At 40.3% G+C, this 12,838-nt stretch overlaps 1 protein-coding gene and 1 long non-coding RNA gene across 2 annotated transcripts; both read right to left on the reverse strand.

Annotated features, from left to right (window-relative positions):
- Positions 1–7,096: 7,096 nt before the first annotated feature.
- On the reverse strand, positions 7,097–11,387 carry LOC125296124 (alpha-tectorin-like). Its single transcript, XM_048245817.1, has 8 exons — positions 11,276–11,387; positions 10,428–10,547; positions 10,079–10,263; positions 9,583–9,743; positions 9,185–9,430; positions 8,863–9,025; positions 7,669–7,771; positions 7,097–7,307 (listed from the first exon to the last, which is right to left on the reverse strand). Exons 1-8 carry the CDS (start codon positions 11,361–11,363, stop codon positions 7,195–7,197), a joined length of 1,179 nt encoding a protein of 392 aa, XP_048101774.1. The 5' UTR covers positions 11,364–11,387; the 3' UTR covers positions 7,097–7,194.
- Positions 11,388–11,401: 14 nt separating this feature from the next.
- LOC125296125 lies at positions 11,402–12,828 on the reverse strand. Its single transcript, XR_007193716.1, has 4 exons — positions 12,617–12,828; positions 12,277–12,466; positions 11,859–12,148; positions 11,402–11,545 (listed from the first exon to the last, which is right to left on the reverse strand). It is a non-coding gene; the product is annotated as an uncharacterized LOC125296125 (long non-coding RNA).
- Positions 12,829–12,838: the final 10 nt, after the last annotated feature.

The following is a 12,838-nucleotide window of genomic DNA, read 5'->3' on the forward strand; positions in this document are numbered from 1 at the left end:
TTGCCTCTGATGAAAATTTAGGCAAATTGGCAAAGTTTTGTAAAAGCACTCAGTATTACAATGTAACAACTATATGTAGGTACTCACAAATACATTATGCAAGTACAATGATAGTACCTGATAGTACATGTTGTTACACAGGTTGTACCACTGTACCTAATTAGGTAAGTACACTGTAACAGCGACACATTAAAATAAAGTGTTACCATGGTTTCTTTTCTCTCCTTGTGCACACTCTCCGTAGCAACTGAATTAGCTTTTTTTGGCAATTGTTCTTGGCAATGAATGTAGTACAGGCTATCCACTTTCTTTGCAACTGCAATTTGCTTTCCATTCACATCCATTAAACTACACTCATTTTCAATGAACTTCACAATCTTCCCAGACTGTGTTGCCATGGACACGCTCAACAGGTTGTATGACAGGCGTGGTACATACAGCACGTTGTTCAGCTTGCATTTTTTAGTTGTGTCAGCAAGAATCATTTCCAGCATAACAACACCACGACCTGTTGCTTCAACTGAATAGCCATCACCTAGTGACTACTTGTGTTGGCTGTAAGCTATTGAATTTAATGAACATCTTGTTATCATTAGACATGTGACAGGTAGCTCCAGAGTCCACAATCCAGCTATTACTTTTTCCAGCAGATTTCACTGATAATGCATGACTCACTACTAGACCAACACACTCATTGTCTTCATTGTCATTTGCTCTTTTCACTTCAGCCTTGTTTAATTTATGCTTTGATCCCTTTTGACTTCGTTTATCTCCATTTTGTTCATTTTTCAACAAATCTCTACAATTTCGTTTGATGTGGCCAAACTTTCCACAGTGGTGACATTTTGGACCTTTCTCTTTAAATTTCTGCTTACTGGTCATTGCTTTTGCATCACTGCTTGTATCAGTGTCACGTTGCTTCATTTTGCGCTCCTCATGCAGCAAACGCTCAGTCACAACTTCCATTTTCGGCATATCCACACTTGCCTCTAACGCTGTCACTATCATGTTAAATGACTCAGGCAGACTTGCGAGCAGACAAACTACACGGTCATCTTCATCTATCAGATCTCCAATAACTGAATATGATCTTGAACTGACTCACCATCCATCAGGCGTAGAGCATGAAGTTTTCGCCTCAGTGCCAGTATGTTTGCCCACGTTCTTGCTTGAAACTGATCCGCGAGCTTGCGCCAGACAACGGAGGTATCCGTAGGCTCTCCGTTTAGGTAAAGCAGAGATGGTTGGATTGACAGCACAATCGTAGACAGAGCGCGATCTCTCTTCGAAATAAACTTCGCAAATTCTTCTTTCTCTGATCGACTAGGGCTGTAGGCCTATACCTCGCCTTTCACAATTCCCCACAGGCCCTCTCTCACTAAGCCATCTGACATTGCACTCTCCACGTCGGATAGTTAGAGCCGTTCAGCGGAATAATTGAAACTTTCAATTCCGCCATCCTTCTTCTTTCTTTTAAAGTTTTCTCAAATAATTCTTATGGCTTCTTCTCAGCATGTCCTGGGCCCATAACCTACTGGTTATAATAATAATGAGATGACTCTCGTGGAGGGTTAAAATGAAGAAAAAGCCCCTTTACTTAAAGCACACCTGCACTTCACATACATCCAAAACGGGAGTGACGGTTACAGCTTAATTGGACATTTAAATTCAAATCAAAACCCAACTGACAGATTACGTCATGCATGATAACAGAAAACACACAAAAAACATTCTATTAGCATTCTACTTAAAGTGTCTTTCCAACAAGCATATGTCACTGAATGCATTTCGTAAGTTGTTAAGTTACTGTTGCGTGGACGGAATGCCTTCTGTAACACAACACTAATTCTGTGGACGAAATTGAAATAGGATGCACGATGCGTGTAGGTACATGCCGTATTCACGTAGACAGAATTACTTTTGACCAAACATTTCGTCTACGACAGTGAATACTGCATTCAGCATTATGTCCACGAAAGAAAAAGGCCACCAGTCAATTTCGTCCACGAAATGATGCGCTCTCTTCAGTGTTTCGTGGACACAATGCAAACCAATTTGTGCATTCCTTGGACAAAAGGCGTTACGATGTAACATGGTTTCGTAATGAATATATGTATTTCGTCACACGAAAGTCATTCTGTCCACGAAATAAGGCATGTTACATTTGGCGCCCCATAATGTTTGACTTTTACAGTTATGTGTTATGTTTGGCATTACATCAGTCATATTGCTAGCCTATTTGTTTAAATATTTTGGGTCTTCCTGTACAAAAAATATCTGCATTCAAAGGACAAAAACGACTACTGCCATTTTTCTGAAGTAGAATGCAGTAGGCCTACACTAATATTTCAGTGTCCAAAATATTGCATTATGTGCAATGAAGTTTTTTTCCTTGTCCACAGTACTGTATTTTCCTGCATTTGAATTGCACATATTCTTCCAAAACTGCAGTGTTGACAGTTGGTTATATATATTTTTTGTATTGTAGTATTTGAATATTTACACATTGTTACACCTTAATTGTGCTTCATCCAGCCAAAACACAATCTGTGGAGCCTGGCCCTGAAGAAGAGGAGCACAAACTGTCTCAAAGTACAAAAGAGATACAGTTAGAACAAAATTATTCATACCCCTAACAAATATTGATTTAATGTTGATTTTCTCTTGACCAATATGTTTGTTCTGACTGAAACGGACACTGCCACATGCCAAAAGGTTGTAAGACAATGTGATGGAATAAAAAAACAAGCGTTTTTATCTTTTAACATTTTTATGAAAAATGGTTTGTCCAAAATTATTCATACCCGTTTTAAACAATCACTGGAAACATATGTATTTGCCATCAGAGCTCTCAAAATGGTTCATATAACACAATACCAAGCCTCTTCATGTCTCCACAATTATTCTAAACCATATCTTTTTAGCAGCAATCCGGGTTTTGAGGCAGGAACGTTCATTTGCCATCACTCTGGCCTTGTGCTAACTTTTTTTTGACAGATTGAGGTCTGGACTATGCCTGGGCCACTCTAAAATGTTGATATTGTTCTCTGTAAACCATTTCTTGCCTTGTTTGGCTATATGTTTTGGATCATTGTGTGGTTTAATGGTCAAAATGCCACCTAATGGGGCAAGTCTCTTGGCACACTGCCTGATCTTTTCCTCCAAATTTTAATGTAGCCTCTTACTTTAGTGTTACCGTTTACTTATAGAAAAAAAGTGAGCCCAAGGCCAGACTGATGGCAAATAATTGTTTCTGACTGAAAACCCAGATTGTTGTTAAAAAGGTGTGGTCATGAAGGAGTCATGAAAAGGCTTGGTAGGTATTATATGAATAATTTTGAGAGCTGTGAATGCAAATAAAGATGTTTCTAGGCTACCCACATGGATCTATCCTTCTACAATAAAAAGTACCCGCGCTCAAAATAATGCGTCACTCTAAACCGTGATCTCATCCTGGCATATGGTTTTATTAAGCATACAGAAGGGTGGAATATAGCTTATTATAGCTTAAATCATACCTGCACACTGCAAGCATTCCAAAAATATATAATTTAAACCACCTTCATCGATCTATCCTTCTACAATATCCTAAAAAGTACCCGCGCTCAAAATAATGCGTCACTCTGAACCGTGATCTCACCCTGGCATATGGTTTTATAACAGTTTTTTTCAGTCGCTAACAAGCGTTTGTCCAACCAGTTGTCACATTTTCAAAACTCTAAATACAATTAGCACAGCATCGGTCTTTTGTGGCCATACCATTCACACATTTCATGTCGTTTTCACATGATATGCAGTCAGTGAACACATTTCCACAATACTTACATTTTCTTAACAAACAAGCTATACCTCCCAACAAAATTATGGATTGTTTTTGCAGTATTTACGAATGTTAACACACAACATCCCACAATAGCAAAGACAATATTCCAAACCTTAGATACAGTATAAAAACCTCTGCTTCTGCAATGATATCAGTTCAAAAACAATATATCTCAGCTGATAATAAACAAACAATTGAATAATTGACACACAACTGATTTATGTTGGGTAAATTGGGCCAACCACAGCTGATTCCAGTCTGGCTTAGACTCAGTGGCAGGGGTTATTTTTTCTATTACATTGACACTTATACAGTAAAAGGAGGATTTTGAGGTAGAAACAGAAAAAGAAAAAGACAAACACTGTAATGTCTGGACGAGGAAGAGGAAGAGCAAGGGGCCCAGGGAGAAGAGCAGGCCCAGTGAGAGGTGCAGTTAGAGGTGCAGGAGCAGTGAGAGATGCAGTGAGAGATGCAGGAGCAGTGAGAGGAGCAGGGCCAGGGAAAAGAGCAGGCCCAAAGAGAGGGCAAGGTAGAGGTGTAAGAATGCGTGGTGGTGGCATTCCAAAGGCTGCAAGAACAGTTATCAGTAATGAAATTCGTGCCACTATCATTGACCATGTAACCAATGCAATGTTGATGAAAACATGTGGCCTAACCCTGAAGATCGCAGAGATTAGATACAGTAATTTTGTGCTTTTTTTTTAGTTCCCCCCCTTTTTATCTGGCTTTTTTGTTTTTTGCTGTTGTTTTTTTGTTCAGAATGCTCTTGTGTGTTTCATGGATATTTTGTTCACTGTAAGCAATACTGTAAAACCCTTTCTGTTCTATCATACTGTAAACAGTATTTCTACTGTACCTCCTGTAGTAAATAGTATAAAGGGAAAAAAACTGATTTGCTTTTTACTGGAATGCTTTTGAATGTTAACATAACATGTAAACATACAGTTCTCAAAGAAATTTAGTGTAAAAATGGCATGCAAATACCTGTAAAACTGAAACATAAAAGTCTATGCAGTTTTTGTAATGTCAACAATAGCCAGTATTTTGAAACCTGGTGTACTTTGATTGACTGCATGTACCTTGTGAAGTGAAAACAAGTGTTATTTTTTGACAGAATAATTTCATTTTGAGTCAGATTTCCAGTGTTTTGGTAAAGTTAGTGTGTGCTAACAAGCGTTTGTCTAACCAGTTGTCACATTTTCAAAACTCTAAACACAATTAGCACAGCGTCGGTCTTTTGTGGCCATACCATTCACACATTTCATGTCGTTTTCACACAATATGCAGCCAGTGAACACATTTCCACAATGCTTACATTTTCTTAACAGACAAGCTATACCTCCCAACAAAACTATGGATTGTTTTTGTAGTATTTACAAATGTTAACACACAACATCCCACAATAGCAAACACAATATTCCAAACCTTAGATACAGTATAAAAACCTCTGCTTCTGCTCTGCTTCCAAATGGTTTTATCCCAGGTGCATCAGATCTGATCAGATGTGATGTTGATGAAAACGTGTGGCCTAACTCTGAAGATTGCAGAGATTAGATACAGTAATTTTGTGTTATTTTTAGTTCCCCCGCTTTTTATCTGGCTTTTTGCTGTTGTTTTTTGTTCAGCTTTTATGTGTTTCATGGATATTTTGTTCACTGTAAGCAATACTGTAAAACCTTTTCTGTTCTATCATACTGTAAACAGTATTTCTACTGTACCTGTAAACAGTAAAGGGAAAAAACTGATTTGCTTTTTACTGGAATGCTTTTGAATGTGAACATTACACATGTGTAACATACAGTTCCCAACCAAGAAATTTAGTGTAAAAACGGTGGATAGCATGTTAACCACTACACTACCACTGCCCTGCCCTGTTCAGATCCTCCTGGTTGAGACACGGAGTTGCCACATGAGTTTCTAGCTTTTCTCTCCTGTACATTACCACAGAGAGGAGCTGGTGCTAAATTAATTGAGGTAAATTGCTAATATTATAGGCTAAATAGGCAATGTGCAGGTATTCAGGGTTCAAATGTAGTCTGTTTCGCAGTGACCGTCTTGATTGGCCTGGTTGTGTGCTATGAATGCTGTGAATGTGTGGTTGTCAGATCCAGGTGGTTGTGTAGCTGTGTTGTGTGGCTGTTGTGCATCTGTGTTGTGTTATTTAGCTTTGCTGTGTTTTATAGATAGCTGTGATGTGTAGCTGTTGTTATGTTGTGTAGCAATAATGGAACTTCATTCACAAGTGAAAGCAGACAGTTTATCAGCTGTGTTCTAAAGAATGTTTGATTCAAGTTCAGCATGTGTTGCAAACTATTTGTTTCTCAGCAAAAAACATGATGAAACAGTAGCAAATAAATGTAAAGAGTCATATCATGAAGTTTATTTTTTCGTTTAGGCAAGTAACCGTGTAATAAGTGGGATAATGTATATAGAATACCGGTCATTATCGGAAAATAAGTCCTTCAGGGCGTTGTTCGCGCTGTCGGGACTTATTTTCCGATAATGACTGGCGTTCTATACATTATCCCTTACACATTTTATTACATCATATAAGTATTACACATAGGCTACATGTCGGATTTGGGGAGCCTAGACTGTCCTAAAAAAATATCTGATATAGCATACAAAGATGGCCCTTATAATGACCAAAATAAGAGCTTAAAAATCAAAGCTATTATAAAATTGCCCTGAAAAAAGCCTAGGGTTCTAAAACACTGCATACAGCCCATATATCATCACAGTATTTTTAAATCTTCAAATGTTAAAACGTACCCATATAAAAGTGTCAGGAAACTCTTTACACTTTCTCTGTGGGTCCTTCCATATGTCTGTTCACCTATTCCCATTACTGTGGTTACTGTTCACTGAGTGTCACAACAGTCCTTTATAAAGACTGAATACAATTGTGCATTTTTGTCACAGTAAGATCACTGTTGAATGAACCAATATATTTTCCATACACACAAAGGGCCATAATGTAAATTATATGTGTGAAATTCTTGTCCTTTCATTTTTGAATGTGTGTGTGTGTGTGTGTCAGACCAGGTTGGTTGTGTAGCTGTTGTGCAGCTGTGCTGTGTGTTATGTTGTATTGTGTAGCTGTGCTGTGTGTTGTGTTGCGTCGTGTTGCTGTTGTATAACTGTGCTATGTGTTGTGTAGCTGTTTATATAGCCCTGCTGTGCTGTGCTATGTGTTGTGTTGTGTAGCTGTTTATATAGCTGTGCTGTGCTGTGTGTTGTGTTGCTGTTAGCTGTGTTGTGTCGTGTTGTGTTGTGTTGTGTTGTGTTGCTGTTGTGTAGCTGTGCTGTGTGTTGTGTTGTGTAGCTGTTTATATAGCTGAGCTGTGTGTTGTGTTGTGTTGTGTTGTGTGTTAGATGAGCAGAGCCCTGAGAGGGAGAACAGAGAGCAGGACCATCAGAGATGCAGTCAGACCCGAGGCCTTAGACACCCTCACAGGCTGTGGGACAAACATGTTTCTTCCCTCTGGAAAAAGAGAAAAAACAAATGAGATGATTGATAGAAGAATGTCAAATGTTGCTAATAAGAGGCACGCTTGCTGGTAGCCTATTCCAGTTATGGAGGCAGTCAGTAAGAGAGCAGTGTGAAGTGAAATCTTTAAGTATCAATAACAAAGACAATTTTTTTCAGGTAAACAAACTGACAAACTGCAACAACACCAGCAAAACTAGTGTCACAGTGATGACAAAGATGCTGTTTTCTCAGCTGTTAAAGTTATGGATGTTGTCATGCATTGCTGAATTACATTTGGAACAAAGGGAACAATTTCAGACCACAATAATTACAGTAAATGACAAACAGTCAGTGTTGAATCATCTTTGTTTACCTTCATTGCCATTGGCCAAAACCAGAGGCCCCAGTGAGATGGAGGCGCTGTCATGGAAATCAACAGAACGTCGATGCCTCTGATGGTAACCTGGGTAACAGTGCTGTAAACAGGAAGAGAAAGAGGAAATGTTGCCGGACCAGCTGAGAATAGATGTCCTTTTTACAACCTACTGTAGGGTCTTTTTATGGTAGTTAACAACTTCAAAATTGTTTGAGAGCAAAATTATATTAATTGGTGGAGTTTTGAGCAAGACCGTTTATTTGCATTATCACTGAATGAGCTTACAGTGAAGGCTAAGAGGTCAGGGAGCACGTCAAAAAACAAGTGCTATTTTATACTACTGACAATACTCAAAATATAATTCGCCTACACTTCTGTGGTAGTGTTGTGAGGGTTTCTACAGACAAACCGAAGTATTGTAAACGTTTAGAAGTGTACAGAGAGGTTATAACAAGACCTGTACCAGCAGGAAGAAAATTCCCTGGGTTCCTGGTCCTGGAATCTTACAATAGCTGGGAAGGAATATGTGAAAAATCATGAAGATTGGGCACTTCTGGAGAAGTTTTTGATTTTTGGCAGGGTGTTAGGTATAGGCCTAAGGTTTTCAAAAATCCATGGATACAAGTTGGGGTGGCCCCTAGTGGCAGTTATCCATAAAATCCAAAATGGCCCCCCTAAAAAGAGAAAAGGTTATATCTCAGCTTCCTTTAGTCTTAAATTGTTGTATAATGTATTTTCTCTACTTTGTTTGATACAAGGAATCCAATTTTGATATGTTCTTATTTTAAGTCCATTTAAATCTAGTATCATAGTCATATTTAGCTCATAAACTGTCAATATCTCTGAAAATATCTGAAAAAAATTACTCAGGTCCCTAGACCCATATTTTACCTCCAAGGTATGCTTTTCTTTGTTGATTGGACAGGTCATTATCACTAATCAAAAACTTGTCCAGAAGTGCCCAATTTTCATGAATTGCATCCTAGCTACAATGCAAACATGCCTTACGTTCAGCCAGATCTGTGCAGCGCTGCAAGATCGAACGTACCCGCTGATTTGATGATACCGGACCAGGAAGCCAGGGATTTTTCTTTTCTGGTTACTACTTGCTAGACCGGCTCCTTAGCCACTATAACTTCCCATTTATCACCATAACTTCCCACTGCTGTAGTTTACATGTGTTGAACTTACGGCTGTGCAGTCATTGTTTGCCACCAAGCACAGGTGGATGCTGCAGTGCAGGTAAACCTTGGAGGAGTTTGCATTGAAGGTGAACATCCTGAAGGAGAATCGGCCTCTTGTACTGACCCCATTCTCCACCAGCTCCACTGTGTTGTCATTGGGGTTAGCACACCTAGAAAGAGAGATACACATCCACGTGATGATAACAGCAAGCCTTATGTGTTCTAGGTTGTTAGGTAGTTTAATAGTAGGGTAGAACAGGTGATAGGGAAAAGGGAAATTAACAGGTGATGGTCTAGTAGTAGGTGTGTTGAAGGTCTGCACTTTTTACTCGTTTTTGATGAGGTCCCATCGGATGTGGTAGTTTGGCTGATTGACTGGAGTGGCCCAGCAGGAGTCGATCACCATGGCAATCTGACGGCTATCGACTCCGTCCACTTGGACAGCCACATAGATCTGCTGATTCACCGCCACATTCACCCTCCCAGAGAACGCATGGGAGAATCCTGCATCTTCATAGGGAATCATACGGACATGGTAGCTTCCTTCCCCTCCTGGTAGCTTCTTAGTAATACGGCTGAAGAAACAAACACATATAGATGACTGAATTCAGTTCATATGAAGTCTTATGATTGTGTTTGGTCACTGCAGTAAGGGCTCTGCAAATTAACATGAATTAAAGCGTGGACAATGGACATGATAGTCTCTATGATAGAGGGAAGAACAAACCTCTCCAGTGGGTTGATTTCTATATTCATGGAGAGGGTCTGTGTGAGGGGGTAGACACAGCAGAAGAGCAGGTTTATCCGTCTCTCTCTGCTGATGGGGCCATTGGCTGAGTTGGCCTCCCCATGGATGGAGTTCTCATAGATGAAGTGGGTGCTGTTGCTCTGTTGGCCAACACACAGCACATGCAGGGGTAAATGTCCATGACAACCATGATGTTCTACCAAATAGTTTCATCTATGTTCTGGGGTGAGTTGTCAGTAAAGATTTTTTATTTAGGCTGTTCTTTGGAAGACTTCCAGAGGGGTAAAGGTCTTTTGGCTTTGCTCACAGAACAATACCTAAAGATAAAATGTATCACCAAAGAAGAGCTCTGTATGTAATTGCTTAGTGTACTGACTATCACCAAGACCAGTAATTATTCTTACACATAAAAAACATGTTTTGCTTTCAAATTTAGGAAGAATACTAGACCAGTGAGAAGGGAAAGCTGTTGTACCCTTAGCGAGGTTCCACAAACGTGGTTTTCATTGTCGAAGAGGAACTCCACTCTGCCATCTTGGAGTGTGCCGTTGCAGCTGGGGTCGTTGAGGCGGAGGGTGTCAGACGAGAAGCCTGCCTCAAACAGCTGGCAGCGAGACAAAGACATGGTGCCTGTGCTGCTGGAACAGAACTCAACAGAGTCTGAGAGAGAGATGGAGAGAGAGATGGAGATAGTGGGGGGAAGAGATTAAAAGGTGAGAGAGGGAACAGAGGGAAAATAAAGAGGATGAAGGAGGAATATAATGAAATTTAAAACACTTGCAGTGTCCATAACAGCAGCATTAGTAGATCATACAAAACCTTACCATAGCACTCAGGTTGAGGTCTCGGGTGATCCTCATTGCAGAAGCAGCCGTAGACTCCATCTTTTTGGCCACACCATTCCTCCTCAGTGCAGTCCAGCTCTTCACAAGGGTCAACTGCAGCTGTTCGAAAAACACATGAAGACTCCATATGTAGCGTATGTGTAGAATTATTACACGAAGACATAGGCAGAAACAGGTGGATTTGGATCATAATTTCTACCATAAGGTCCCCCTGTGGTATGTATGGATGAAGCACATAAACACTCAATAATGATAGGAAAGTAAGTTGCCATAAGCTGGTATTGCATCTCGGCATCTCATCAGTCGTTTGGATCATAATTTCTACCATAAGGTCTATTAATGGCCCTTTCCATTTTCCACCATCTGCTTTGCAAACTGTAATAAGATGTGTCTGTCTCCCCCCTGTGGTATGTATGGATGAAGCACATAAACACTCAATGATGACAGGAAAGTAAGAGGCCATAAGCTGGTATTGCAGCTTGGAAGGCAGTCAGGTTATTTTCCCACACAAATGTACGTGGTTCTCTTGACAAAATAGTTCAATAGAACCCAATTGTTGTATAACTGCTATTATAAACCTAATCCTATTTGACATATGAGTTTGTATTATGCCAGTTCTATCATTATCCATGTTTATATATATATATATATATATATATATATATATATATATATATATATACAGCTATATATATATTAGCTGTATATGTAAATACTTTTAAAGGCACTGTAGATCAGAATATTCACTGTGTGTAACATAAAACTTCATATTAGATGAGGCTGTGTCAGTGAGGCAGGCAGTGATAATGTGAACTTGATATACTCACAGCAATGCAGTGCAGAACGCCATTCTGGTGTTTGGAGCCCCAGCACATTGCAAGCTGTCTCATAGGCCTCCACTGCTGAGCACAGCATGCCATTGGCTGGTGTGTAGGCACAGAGATCATTACACACAGGAAGTGAAGTACGCCTGTGGGTCAACATGCAGGTGGCACTGCTGGAATGGGCCACTGCTGTTGGTGATGATGCTGCACAGATCTGTGTATTCTGCTTCAAATACACACGTGTCGTCACCAATTCGGTCACTTGCTCCACATCTAGGGAGGATCTAGGGAGTATCAGCGGGAGAAAGAAATAAGTATCAGGCGTGTTTTAATGATGTGTGTCAAATCAGCCAATTTTAAAGACAAGTTCAGTGCGGAAACTTTGTAAAATTATGGGACAACAGATCAGAATTACCAGGATTTCTTACTTCTACATCGTTAACTGATCAATAGGGCAGTGTACCAAACAGCTGACATATTCTACACATTTCTGAGCATGCAAATAATCAAGTCATTGTCATTTAATCCTATAGTTTGGAAATGTCACCTAATGTATTTTGTGTCTTTTCCAATAATTCCAACTCACCCAGGACTGCTTGCATCTGATTTCCAACTTTGACCGAATTCCCTGTCAGTCTGGGCCAGAGTGCCATTGGGCAGAACTTTGTCGTCTGCTGGGTTGCCATTGTGATTGCCACACATTCCACACACAGATTGGTGATAATCTGGACTCAGTCTGACTAGAAGTCTACTACGACCATCAAACTGGACCACCAACTCTCCTGAGGCATTCACAACCACAAATCCAGACTCACGAGTCAACTGTGCCAGGGAGCCAACGTGAATGCTGTTTGCATTGTTATCTTGGCCATCAATCTGTAAAAAACAGAAGACAGCAACAGGAGGTGGGACAGACATGTTTGCATACTGAACTACAAGACACATGTCCTCAATGACTTGACCCTTTAGTGCCCAATCAGAGAAGGTCCATAGTTTGGAGGTACCTTGACTCTCCTGTTCTGTCCAATGCTGATGTGGCTTTGAACTCCTCCCTGAGAGAGCCACACATCCACAGTGGACACAAAAGACACAATTAAGTTGCCACGGTGACTGTTAGCGGCTACTATCGCGGAAGGTCAAGGCATCATCACTCATGTTGCCACAGGTGTGGGTAATCTCATAAGCACAGGTGCCCTGAAAATAGATATTTGAAATATGTTTAAAACTGGTTTTAAGACCTTCCAGAATTAAGAACTTGAATCTAGAAACATCTGGAGACATTTCTCTCAGATTTAGGATCTCATTTTCGGTTTCATTTTTTGGATTCCATTCTGTCTGTTCTACCTGAAAGTGAGCCACAGCCCCATCAAAGGTGAAGTAGTGGGGGTCTCCCCAGACCGTGCAGGCTGACAAGCGACCATAGCAACCCCGGCGGCCATCTTTGACAGAGCATTCCTGACTTGGGGGGCAAGAGGACTGGATACAGCGAAGGTCATTGGGGGCAAAACACTCACAGCGCTGTGAACAGTCCTGTGTCCAGAACTGTTCTCCGATCTAACAAACACA

Source organism: Alosa alosa, chromosome 6 (genome assembly GCF_017589495.1).
Source record: "Alosa alosa isolate M-15738 ecotype Scorff River chromosome 6, AALO_Geno_1.1, whole genome shotgun sequence".
Taxonomy (NCBI): Eukaryota; Metazoa; Chordata; class Actinopteri; order Clupeiformes; family Clupeidae; genus Alosa; species Alosa alosa.